The sequence below is a fragment of the Bos javanicus genome, chromosome 10, assembly GCF_032452875.1.
Source record: "Bos javanicus breed banteng chromosome 10, ARS-OSU_banteng_1.0, whole genome shotgun sequence".
NCBI classification, from domain to species: domain Eukaryota; kingdom Metazoa; phylum Chordata; class Mammalia; order Artiodactyla; family Bovidae; genus Bos; species Bos javanicus.
The window spans coordinates 69,174,897-69,188,449 of NC_083877.1; the positions used below are offsets into that span (position 1 = coordinate 69,174,897).

Sequence of the window (13,553 nt, forward strand, 5' to 3'; positions counted from 1 at the left end):
ATGAATAATTTGGATTTTTCAATTCTTTTTGATCCAAACTATGCTTTAATTTTTATAAAAGAACTTTATTCAAGTAACAAAAACTAGAAGCTCTGAATTTCTTTCACAGAAATATAGTTCAGTTTGTAAATGATTTAGGGTCATACCACCCCCTCACCCAGGGGAATATGACTATTAAATTCTTTTAATATTAAAAGTCAATTATGAAAAAGAAATACTTATTAACATAATTAAATATTTCTAAACCATACACATTTCATAAACAAAATACCAGGCAATCCAACTAAAAATTTGAATATAAATTTTGTTGGCAAGTGTATTTTTCAGAATAAAGACTTTTAATAAGTCAGCTACTCAGTGACTGGAAGTCTGACTCTGGAAAGCAGCAATTGTAGTTCATAATTAGAGCATTATTAGTAATGTTATTACATGCTTTTATCCTTCTGACAGTGCTCACCTTTTCAGAATTTGTAAAAACATCAGATTTCAGTTCTCCATCTAGAAACTCATTGAAGTATTTCATCAACTTCTGAGCCTCTACTGCCCGTTGTCTGGGTGTGTTTACCCCCTCCAACTGGTCTCCAAGGTGACAGACTTTGGTTGCTACATAGCTGATGTGCTCATCTAGTTCTTGGAAATGTTGGAAGGCAACCTAGGAGAAACATGCACAAGCATAAAATACAATCAGAGAACCCAGATTAACTATTAATACTATTGTTATTACCAAGGGAAATTTGCATTAGAAGTATTTTGAATCTATTACTTTAACTACTTAAAAATACATTATCTTACGTATTGTTTTATTTTATTAAATATTAATAAATATTTATTAATTTATTAATAAATGTTTATTAAATATTTTCTAACAGTTATACAGGCTTAAGTGAAGGAATCTAAACATATGAAAACTGAGTAGAAATCAGCTAGCTAATCCTTAATACTAAAGAACAAACAACCCCTACAAGGCAGCAATGCTAAACATGCTCTTCTAACTACACTTCTAACTAAAGGTCAATCAAGTTCCACATCAGGCTCAGGATGTGAAAGAGGTTCAGAGGTTCCTGATTAAGTCTAGGGCCTAAGAAGTAAGAATGGCTAAGAAGCTTGGCCTATGTACCCTAGAGTCACCCTAATGCTAATGGTCTAGTTTTTCTCCAAAATAGACTGAGGAAGAGTTCTGCATCTGCTTTTCCCAGTTACACTAGCATTCTCATTAGGGTATCTGCCTCACAACTTCTGTGAAACTTCCCAGACTAGGTTTCCTCTAGGGAAAAATGTGATCCAGGCAATAGTTGGTCTGGTGTTATTATTTCGCTTTATGATTAAATGAGAATGCAAATAAATACCTAAATATCCAAGCTAGTCATGACTCCCTAAAAATACAGGTCTGCTGAGGTATCATTCTTAAAAATTTGCATTGTTAAGAGAGGAAGCAAGGACCACACTGTACTGAATACCATCCCATCCTAAGAAGGGAGTACTCTAACCCCAAACCATCACTCAGTAGCAAACAAGTGCACCAAGAGTGCCTGGTAACAATTAATTAACATTTTATGACATGAGATGGGAGCAGTATAAAGAAACCTCAACAATTACTATTTGACTAGACTTTTTTAAAAAAAAACTTAAAACTGAAAGGATATAAACATATTAAAGTCTGTATATTCATTATTCAATTAACAGTTTACCTGATTGCTTTTCTGGAGTTCTTGTACCTTCCTGGCAAATTCCTTAGCTTCTTTCTGACACTGTTGCTCTAGTTTCTCTACTTTCCTTTGAATCCTTTCATCCATTATCTGGAGCTCCTGAATATGATTTACAAATTCTTCTAATAATCTAACAAAAGAAAATTAGAATATGTATCAATCCATCTATAATTGATCACTAGGAACTGATCAGTTCACTTATAATTGTAAATAAAGTATTAGTGAGCATTCCTTGAGTTAGGGATGAACATGTTAATTTTCTCTCTAGCATTATGTTAGGGATTATCTCTGATATAAATGAAAACCTCATAGGAAATCTCCAGATTAACCCCCAGAAATGAAACCAATTTTACAGAAATAGTCAAAAGGGTAAAATGTACTATATAAACATAATACTGTGTATTCGAGGTATGGTGAATTTTGTTCCCCCAATTTACAACAATACTTAAAACGGCATACTCAACATGTTTTATTTTAGAGGTATAACCAGTAATTTCTAATTTATTATTAATTGGAGAAAAGATTAAATTCTCATAATGCAATAAAATCCTTTCCCCCATGTCACTTAAAGTCCTTTTCTAAAATAAAAGAAACATAAAAGGAAAAAAAATAAAGCTCAAGCTTCTAATGCTTCTTCCTTTTATTGGCCAGTTGTTAACTCCCTTTTCATGAATATTGAAAGGAATTCCAACAGTCACCTCTGTTCCAGACACAAACTTGTACTAGATTGGGTCTATGAAAAAAAAATTTTACTTCACCTTTTAGGATCAAAAGCTTCAGGTCCCCCTCTAGAGCCTCCTCCTGGGGTTCTCCATACAAGACGTTCAATATACTCATCTGCCACAAAAGGCTCCTAGTTTACAAAATAAATGTTCTTTTAAAAGTTTCATACATAACTTACTACTACTTACAAAAATGAAATAGGTAATACTATGTGAGAACTGAAATTAAACTACTAATTAAATATATCTAATTATTAAAATATACAAGCTTCTTCTATTTAAAAAGTCTTCAATAAACAAATCATTTAATGAAAATTAGGGTATTAAAGAGTTTGATAAGCAGGAACAAACTAATGGAAAAGTGAGCAAAGAAAACAATTTATAGAAGAAATAAAAATGGCCAAGAAACATGAAACCTATAAAGCTTCACTAGAAATCAAATAAGGTCAAGTTATTACTTTTTGGGGGGCCTCACTGACAACGTTTTTTCTTTTTCCTTAATTACAGTATTTAAATACAATATTTCCTTAATTACAATATGCAATACAGGAGCAGGTAGGCTGAAATTCACACTCTCTTTATTGCTAAGTCACTTCAGTCGTGTCCGACTCTGTGTCCGACCCCATAGGCGGCAGCCCACCAGGCTCCCCGTCCCTGGGATTCTCCAAGGCAATAACACTGGAGTGGGCTCATTATTGTTACAAAAGTTAAAATGTACAATATTTTTAGAGGGCAATAAGCAACATTTTGGTAACATCAACAGGTCTACAAATGCTCACACCATTTAACCCAGTAATTCTACTTTTAAACTCTAAGGGAAAAAGTAGGTATGAATGCAAAATTTCTGTAATATGTATAATGCTGAAAAGTTACTTACAGAAATATCAACAGAATCATTATTGAAAAATTATACTCAATTTACAGGATAAAAAATTATGTTCCTATTAAAATCATGTTGTAAAAAAATTTAATGAAATGATAAAAAATGCTCACATATAATATCTAATATTAAAATAGCAAGACAAAATTTTCTAAACTTGATAGAAAAAAAGAATTAAAAAAAAATCAGAATAGAAGGCCCAATTAAGAAAATTATCATTCAAATGTTCACCATCAGCTGATAATGTGTTTTTTAAACATAATATTAACACATGAATTTACATAGTTTCCATATTACCCTATTTCATATAAACAGGTATCATATATATTGCCTCACACTTAGCATGTAACTTAAACTGATAGCATTTGTTGGTGATTTCAGTTTGAATTCTTGTATCTGTAAAACTTTCCATTCTTAATCATACTTTAAAAACATATTTTCATTGATGAACATTCACTGAATAATAAAATTTCCACTGCCAAGCAGTCTGTTAGGCTTTGGAATAAAAAGATGTATATAACACAAATGGCACCCTTCAGAAACTTACAACATGAACAGGGAAAAAGTATAAAGAATACAGTAATAGTACGTGACAAGTAAAATTTAAAATTTGTGCACAAACTTCAGTACTAACATTGCTGAGTGAGTTGTTAACTCAATAGGTAGTTGAGTGATGGAAAAAGGATATTTCTTAATTCAGCAAATGTTTAGTAAACAGCTACTCTTGTGTTGAGCACTGTCGCAGGCACTAAGAATACAGATGTGAATTCAATACACAAGTCTCTGCAAGTTCTCACAGAAATGATCTTCTACAAAGGATACAAACCTTAAACAGTAATTACAGAAATAACTAATCACAATTGTGATAAATGTGGGGGAAAGAAATTCCTGAATGCTCTAAAAACAGCAACAGAGATGCAGGGAAGATGGAAATGAAAGAAGACTGGTATAAAAAGTGAGTATTGCAACAGTCTTACTTTCTGAGAGCATGACACTTTAGCTGAGACCAGAGGAAAGAAGAAAAGTCAGCCAGAAAAAAAATGGAACAGTTTTCCAGACCATTAGGAAAAGAGAAGATAGAGCTTAACCCATTAAAGGAAAATGGACTAGATCACAAATACCACATACGGAAGGATGTAGAGAGAACTGACAGTTAAAACCCATAGATGATAACCTGTCTTTTTATCATCATCACATCACATTGGAATTTGAGAGAATGGCTTACCAGTCTGATATGTGAGGAGGACTGAGAGGATAAGCTTCAGTCAGAACAATAACCATCAGAAAAAGAGGAGAAACACCAACGAGAATAACGGCTCACATAATCATTTAACATTCACTGTGTGCAGTTAAGACCAGAGGTCCTATTTTATTCCCAGTTTATAATGAGGAAGCTGAGACTTAGAGAGGACACTTACTTGCCCAAGATAACGCAAGCTGTATACTGCAGAGTTGAGATTTAAATTGCTGTTTCCACTGCTTTGGGAAACTACAAATAGCTCCTTGTGCCTAAAGTTTAGGTGGTGAGAATAAGAGGTGAAGCTAAAAAGGTGAAAACTGCCACATGAAGGCACATGCACATCACTGATTCTGTCTTTTAACATTAAAATACAAGCCAATAATTTTATTGATAAATTGATAAACTGTCACATGCCTTGTATACATAAAATCCATGATCAACTTTCAAACTGTACATATTTTAAAAGAAAACCATAATTTTTATTAGTGTTAATATCAGTTATTGCTAAAAAATAAACATCAAGTAGCAAGAACACCGGAGAAGGCAATGGCACCCCACTCCAGTACTCTTGCCTGGAAAATCCCATGGACAGAGGAGCCTGGTAGGCTGCAGTCCATGAGGTCGCTAAGAGTCGGACACGACTGAGCGACTTCGCTTTCACTTTTCACTTTTATGCATTGGAGAAGGAAATGGCAACCCACTCCAGTGTTCTTGCCTGGAGAATCCCAGAGACAGACGAGCCTGGTAGGAGGCCATCTATGAGGTTGCACAGAGTCGGACACGACTGAAGCGACTTAGCAGCAGCAGCAGCAAGAATACATAACAATATAAATAGGTTTTTAAAAAATTTTAAAGACTCTTTTTAAAAGGTTCTTTCATAGTGGTCAAAATAACTGAAAAATAGCAGCCAGAGTAATACAGTTCTAGGAAATATAAACATACGATATGATCAAGGCATTAAAAGCAAACAAAACTGCTAGCTACTTTTAAAAAATTCAGTTCAAACTAGATTTTAAAATGGGCAGAAGAAATGAATAGCCATTTTCCCAAAGAAGACATATAGATGGCCAAAAGGCACATGAAAAGATGCTCAACATGGCTACTGCTACTGCTAAGTCACTTCAGTCGTGTCCGACTCCATGCGACCCCATAGACGGCAGCCCACCAAGCTCCCCCATCCCTGGGATTCTCCAGGCAAGAACACTGGAGTGGGTTGCCATTTCCTTCTCCAATGCGTGAAAGTGAAAAGTGAAAGTGAAGTCGCTCAGTCGTGTCTGACCCCCAGCGACCCCATGGACTGCAGCCTACCAGGCTCCTCCATCCATGGGATTTTCCAGGCAAGAGTACTGGAGTGGGTTGCCATTGCCTTCTCCTCTATCATCAAAAAGAACACAAGTAACAAATGATGGCCAGGATGTGGAGAAAGGGAACCCTTGTTACACTGTTGGTGGGAATAAAAATTGGTGCAGCCACTGTGGAAAACAGTATGGAGATTTCTCAAAAAAACAAAAAATAGAACTACCAAGTATGTTAGCTGTTCAGTCATGTCCTGACTTTGCAACCCCATGGACTGTAGCCCACCAGGCTCCTCTGTCCATGGAATTCTCCAGGCAAGAATAATGGAGTGGGTTGCCATTTCCTTCTCCACCAAGGGAACTTCCCGACCCAGGGATCGAACCCAAGTCTCCCTCACTGCAGGCAGATTCTTTACCATTTGAGCCACCAGGGAAGCCCAGGACTACCATATGACCCAGAAATTCCATACTTGGGTATATATCTGAAAAGACAGTAACAACAACAGCAATTTGTGAAGATACATGCACCTCAATGTTCATAGCAGCATTATTTACAATTGCCAAGATATGAAAGCAATATAAGTATCCATCAACAGGTGAATTGATAAAGAAGGTGCAGTATATAGATACAATGAAACACTACTCAGCACATAAGAAAGGATGAAATTTTGCCATTTGCAGCACACAGATGGACTTGAAGGGCATTATGCTGAAAGTGAAATATATCAGACAGAGAAAGACAAATACTGTACAAAATCATTTATAATGGGGAATCTAAAAAATACAACAAACTAGTGAATATAACAAAAAAGAAGCGGACTCACAGATATAGAGAACAAACTAGTGGTTACCAATGGTAGGGAAGAGGACAGTATCAGGGTGGGGTAATGGGAAGTACAAACTATTGGATGTAAGATATGTTACAAGGATGTATTATATAACATGGGGAATATGCCAATATTTTGGAATAACTGCAAATAAATAAATAAATTCAGTTTACCCAGGTGCTGACATGATTGATGATTAAATCATAAGGATGAGTTAGATATTCTGCAAAGTAAATATTCTGATCCTCTAAAATACAATTTACTCATTTAGCTGCTGCTGCTGCTGCTAAGTCACTTCAGTCCTGTCCGACTCTTCACGACCCCATAGGCGGCAGCCTACCAGACTCCTCCACCCATGGGATTCTCCAGGCAAGAACACTGGAGTGGGTTGCCATTGCCTTCTCCAATGCATGAAAGGGAAAAGGGAAAGTGAAGTCGCTCAGTCATGTCCGACTCTTAGCGACCCATGGACTGCAGCCTACCAGGCTCCTCCATCCATGGGATTTTCCAGGCAAGAGTACTGGAGTGGGGTGCCATTGCCTTCTCCAACTCTTAGCAAACATATTTATATAATCATACCTGAGTCTACCTCACTTGCGACAAAAGAGTTGACATGTTTAACAAATCTTAATTTACAAGCACAAATTGAGAAACAATGACTCAAAGGAATTTATGCTTAGAGCTACTCAGAACTTTAGAAAGTCTGACAAACACATGAAAGACTTCTAAATAAGACGGTAATGACCAATTTTTAAAAGTGTTTACTATGTGCCAAATATGTGCCTAGCACTTACAATCTTATTTAACACATACTTAACAAGTCTATGAGGTAGGTTCTATTAATATAGCCTAGTTTTATACCTGAGAAATTGTAATACGAGGGGGTATTTAATCCAAGGCCACATTGGTGAGGTATAATCCATGGGGTCATAAGATTTCGTTGGAGGTCTAGGTTCCAATGGACTCAAGAAATCATGATGTTAAGTAGATCCAGAAACTATTCATCATTAAGATGGAAGTAGTAACCCCAGAATCAAACAAGAACAGAGCCAGAAAGCAAACGCATAAGCAGGTAGCCCATGTTTTTCACTACTATTGCACTAGCATGCTTCCCTTAATTCATATGTATGGCCTTATGGGAATCACTTGAAACCAGATGACAGAGAAGGAAAAGCATGAGCTTAATTCATCAAGAGTTGGCTAAGCATGTTGGTGTCAAATAAAAATGAACAGCAGCTGCAATCACAACTTCCCTCAGCAGTGGCCTTGAAACTCGGTGACAAGAAAAATATCCTCCCAAAAGGCAATGACTGTTCATCCTCATGGGTGGTCAGAAAACTGACCTAGTTAGAATATACATGGACTCATGGATAGTGGCCAAGGACCTAGCTATCAGAGGAGAAAGACTGGAAGAAAGAGAACAGGGAAATCTGGGGTTGACACACATGAATGGACACATGAGACTGGGCATGAAGTATGAAGATCTTAGTATCACATGTTAACATCCACAAGGAGACATTTACTATGGAAGAAGAATAAATAACCAGGTAGACAAGATGACTCTGCCACTCATTCCACTTCTAATTTTCCTCCAGGGTAAGAACCCCAAATGGAGTGCTAGAAGAGCTACCTGTCTCCTCCCCCCACCAATGTATATGAAAACATGGAGCTTAGTGGCACAGGAGTGTTCTGCAGGGAACACAGATGTGTAGTCCAGATATTCCTTCAAGAAGGGTCTTGCTCTAGCTGCCAGCAGTGCTGCCAGCAGAGCATTCACCTGGCAGTATTTTCAGGGATCCTTCAGCTGCACAGAGCTCCTTCACTCAATGCCATACTTTTCCCAATGTTGTCTGTGTCTGCTCAGTTGCGTCCAACTCTTTGCGACCCCATGAACTGTCTCCTCTCTCCATGGAATTTCCCAGGCAAGAATACTGGGGCAGATTGTCATTTCCCACTCCAGGGGATCTTTCCGACAAAGGGATCAAACAAGGTCTCTTGCGTCTCCTGCACTGGCAAGCAGATTCTTTACCAATGCACCACCTGGGAAAGCCAATGTGGTCTCTATCTAATTACTAAGACAAGGATATAAAGGCCTGACCACTTGAGTAAAAATCAGGGCAACTCTGACAGGTAATTTTAGTTTCAGAACTTCCCATAGGAATCATCACCACTGTTGCTGGGTCAGCACTGTACTGCTATTTCTCCTAAGACCCAATTTTGCTTATCTACCCTGTCCTTTCACATATACTCACCCCAAGGGTACTTTCTAATAAATATTCTGCACACGGCTACTGCTGCTGCTGCTAAGTCGTTTCAGTCGTGTTTGACTCTGTGCGACCCCACAGACGGCAGCCCACCAGGCTCCCCCGTCCCTGGGATTCTCCAGGCAAGAACACTGGAGTGGGTTGCCATTGCCTTCTCCAATGCATGAAAGTGAAAAGTGAAAGGGAAGTCGCTCAGTCGTGTCTGACTCTTAGCGACCCCATGGACTGCAGCCCACCAGGCTCCTCCGTCCATGGGACTAAACTGTCTTAAAGTCAGCTTCTCTGAGAAAACCTACAACACTGTAGTAGTCTAGTCAAGAGATGCTAATGACTCAGATCAAAGTAGCAATGTAAGGGATACTGTCAAATCGCCAGGTTCATGACCTTTTAAAGGATCTGTTCATATCGATGTGAGAGTTGGACTGTAAAGAAAGCTGAGTGCCAAAGAACTGATGCTTTCAAACTGTGGTGTTGGAGAAGACTCTTGAGAGTTCCTTGGAATACAAGGAGATCAAACCAGTCTATCCTAAAGCAAATCAGTCCTGAATATTCATTGGAAGGACTGATTCTGAAGTTGAAACTCCAATACTTTGGCCACCTGATGTGAATAACTGACTCAATGGAAAAGACCCTGATGCTGGGAAAAATTGAAGGCAGGAGGAGAAGGGGACAACAGAGGATGAGATGGTTGGATGGCATCACTGACTCAATGGATATGAGTTTGAGCAACCTCCAGGAGTTGGTGATGGACAGGGAAGCCTGGCGTCCTGCAGTCCATGGGGTCGCAAAGAGTCAGACACAACTGAGCGACTGAACTGAACTGATACAGTGAGTGAACTGAATGCTGATAAACTGGATATGGCAAGAAATTTTAAAAGGGAATCATGATTGCAACCAGAACAACTGTATGAACAGTGAGTGGTACCATTTACTGAGACTGGGAAGGAGATGGAAAAGGGAGTGGGGAAACAAGAGCTCTATTCTGCATATTATATGCGGAAGATGCCAATCTGATATACATGTGAAAATGTAAAGCACATAGTCAGAAAAATAAGCTGTATGACAGGGAAGAAACTGGTGCTATATATAATTTTTAAAGTTATTTAAAACCTCAGAACTGGATTAGATCACCCAGGAAGAAGGGCATGCCAACATGTGGAAATAGGAAGAGGAAAGGAAACCATCAAGAGACAAAATAAGAGGGACCAGTAAAGGAGGAGGAACTACTAGGAGAGAACAGTATCCTGGAAGTGAAGTGCAGGTTTTATCTTGAGGCAATCAAATTATCACAAGAGTTAAAGATAAATCAGTTGCTGATTTTAAGAAAATGGAAGTTTTGAAAAAACAAAAAACAAAAAATCTTTTCTGCTTATAAAACTAAATAAATCCCAGTAACTTATTAATACTTAGCACTGCAAAGGCATTTACAATGAGAAAAAGATAGGCAAATTAACAAATTCTTCAAGACCTCTAAATGACCAATTCCTCCTGAGGATTCTCAAAGATACCTGTAAACAATTCCCCCCAAAATCTTCTACAATTTCATGAATCTAACAAAAGTATATCTTAATCTCTATTTTTCTATAGTAATTAAAAGCAAAATCAGCCAAAACGATCTAAGTATGTACTACAAAGATACTATCATGTTAAATTCAACTTTGCATGCATGCTCAGTCACTTAAATTGTGACTGATTCTTTGCCACCCCATACATTGTAGCTCGCTAGGCTCCTCTGTCCATGGGATTTCCCAGGCAAGAAAAAAGGAGTGGGTTGCCATTTCCTCTCCAAAGGACCTTCAGATCCAGGGATCAAACCAGCATCTCCTGCACTGGCAGGTAGGTTCTTTACCACTAAGCCACCAGGGAAGACAAACTTCACATAATTTATTAGTATGTTTATCTGTTAAACTGATTTCATATTCTTATAAGTTTCATATTCTTTATTACCAATTGTAATAAAAATATGGGGTTTGTAGTCATTTCTATTAAAAATTAAGACCTCAAGCCCTTGAACAGGAACATAAATCCCTAATTTAACACTTTCTCCTTGAGAAAATCCAACTAAACTTTCTCAAAAATATTCAATAAAATATGTTACAGTTCAGTTCAGTCGCTCAGTCGTGTCTGACTTTTTGCGACCCCATGAACCGCAGTACGCCAAGCCTCCCTGTCCATCACCAACTGCTGGAGTCTACCCAAACCCGTGTCCATTGTTACAGCCACCTACAAACTCAAAGAACCTATAATATTTTCACTTACCAAGGTAAAAAAAAAAAAAAAGGCTCAGAGGATTTCAGGAAGAAGTATTTCTGGGTCCTATTAAAGCAACTAACAAGTAGGTTCAGGTACTTCTGTAGAAAGTACTTTTCTTAAATTCACTATGTAACAGACCACTGTCAAACTAATCTTTAAAACACTATTCACTTTTAGTCAGAAACTTCCCCATGCAATTTCAAAACTATGATGTTCACGCTCTTAAATCTACCCTTTTAAGTTCTTATTTTACTGAAGCTAAGTCACTCTGTGTCCGACTCTATGCAACCCCATAGACGGCAGCCCACCAGGCTCCCCCGTCCTTGGGATTCTCCAGGCAAGAACACTGGAGTGGGTTGCCATTTCCTTATCCAGAACTACCTAACCTGATTTCTTTGCACCCCAAAATGAACAGGCACACTACCACGAGCCTACTCTCATCTTTCTCTTCAAACTCATGTTACGTCTGCTTCCTTACCTGTGACCAAGTTACTCAATCCACAAGGATACTTGTGGGAAAAGGATTTTTTCCCTAGATTATCTCAACTGATGTCTTCACTCTTAAACAATCCCCATGAAACTGATAGGGCTCCCCTGGTGGCCCACTTCATAAAGAATCTGCCTGCAATGCAGGAGACCAGGGTTCAATTCCTGGGTCAGGAAAATCCCCTGGAGAAGGAAATGGCAACTCACTCCAGTATTCTTGCCTGGAAACCCATGGACCGCAAGAGCCTGGCAGGGTACAGTCCATGGGGTTGCAAAGAGTGGGCTACAACTAAGCACACGTGCACACGAGGCTTAAAAATTCAAATCCCAACACAGAATAATATTTGATACCAGTAACACTTCCATTTTGTCATTTATTGCTTTATACTAACATCTGTGGGAGAAGGCAATGGCAACCCACTCGAGTACTCTTGCCTGGAAAATCCCATGGACAGAGGAGCCTGGTAGGATGCAGTCCAAGGGGTCGCTAAGAGTCGGACACGACTGAGCGACTTCACTTTCACTTTTCACTTTCAGGCATTGGAGAAGGAAATGGCAACCCACTCCAGTGTTCTTGCCTGGAGAATCCCAGGGACAGGGGAGCCCGGTGGGCTGCTGTCTGTGGGGTAGCACAGAGTCGGACACGACTGAAGTGACTTTAGCAGCAGAAGCAGTAACATCTGTAAGTTTCTCTCTTCTTACACTTAAATTGAAAGCAAGGGCAGGTTTTGTCATCTATTTCTCTTACTTTCCAGCTGTGGTCAACAGAATAACGTTGAGCACATCGCAGATGCACAATAATTCAAGATACTTGCTTGCCCATAGCTAAATCCACTGCTGAGGACCTTGAAAATCAAGATTTGCCCCTTATATCCAAGACCAAAAAAAGACAGGACCACCATGCTCCACTCTAGAAATAAAAAATAGGCATTCTAATGGTGCTGTAAATCCAAGACTCTACTAGAAACCAAACAGGAGCTTTATGCGATTCCAGCACTGGAACTCAATGAATTGTACCCACTTGGCTTCTCCTTTTAACCACATTTGATTTTATTTTCATGAGACTGTGTTTTGCGGTGGATTTAATTACATTTATTGAATACTAATTCTTTTGAAAAGCACTACAAATGTTTTGTTTCAGGCTAGCAAAATGGGATTCATCCTACCCAAGGAAATGCTAAAAGAAAGCACACACAAGACAACTAAGAGGCTAAGTGATAAGCGTGCCAGGAGAGCTTTTGTTCCAGCGGTCTTTGGTCCTGGTTCCTGACACAGTCCTCCCAAAACTCTTCTAATCTGCTGAGTGACAAAGTTGATGGGAGTGGTTTACACAGAACTCCTAAATCTCTTGGAATCTCCTGGGAGCACCTTTGGCTCTACTGAAGCAACTCTTGATGGGTTCCTGGATGGTGGCTGGTCACCAGAAAGACAGAGCATGATTAGAAGCCCAGAACTTTCAGCCTCATCCTCTATACTCTGTGAAGAGGAGAAGGGTTAGAGATTGAGTGAATAATTGATTCTCTACATGATGAAATCTCCATAAAAATCCCTAAAGTGTGGGGTAACCAGGGAAATTCCTGGTTGTGGAGCATATCACGTTGCTCGAAGGGTGGCACACCCAAGGAGAGAATGGCAGCGTGGTACTCCTCCATACTCTGCCTTATGCGCCTATTCCCTCTGGTTGTTCCTGAGCTTTTTAATAAACCAGTAATCTAGTCACTAAATTGTTCTCCTGAGTTCTGTGAGCCATTCTAGCAAACTACTGAACCCAAAGAGGAGGTCATGAGAACCTCCAATTTATGGCTGGCCAATCAGAAAGAGATGACAACACTGATATCCAGAGTAGGGTCATTTTTGTGAGATTGAGCCCTTAACTTCGA

General features: G+C 38.8%; 1 protein-coding gene across 1 annotated transcript in view; it reads right to left on the bottom strand.

Annotated features, from left to right (window-relative positions):
- Window positions 1-13,553, bottom strand: part of EXOC5 (exocyst complex component 5) — a 53,604-nt gene that overhangs the window by 35,705 nt on the left and 4,346 nt on the right. Inside the window, exons 2-4 of the mRNA XM_061428991.1 lie at window positions 2,465-2,559; window positions 1,689-1,836; window positions 458-652 (exon numbers count right to left, since the gene is read on the bottom strand). Of these exons, the coding sequence (XP_061284975.1) occupies window positions 458-652; window positions 1,689-1,836; window positions 2,465-2,559 (438 nt within the window). The remainder of the gene's footprint in view (window positions 1-457; window positions 653-1,688; window positions 1,837-2,464; window positions 2,560-13,553) is intronic.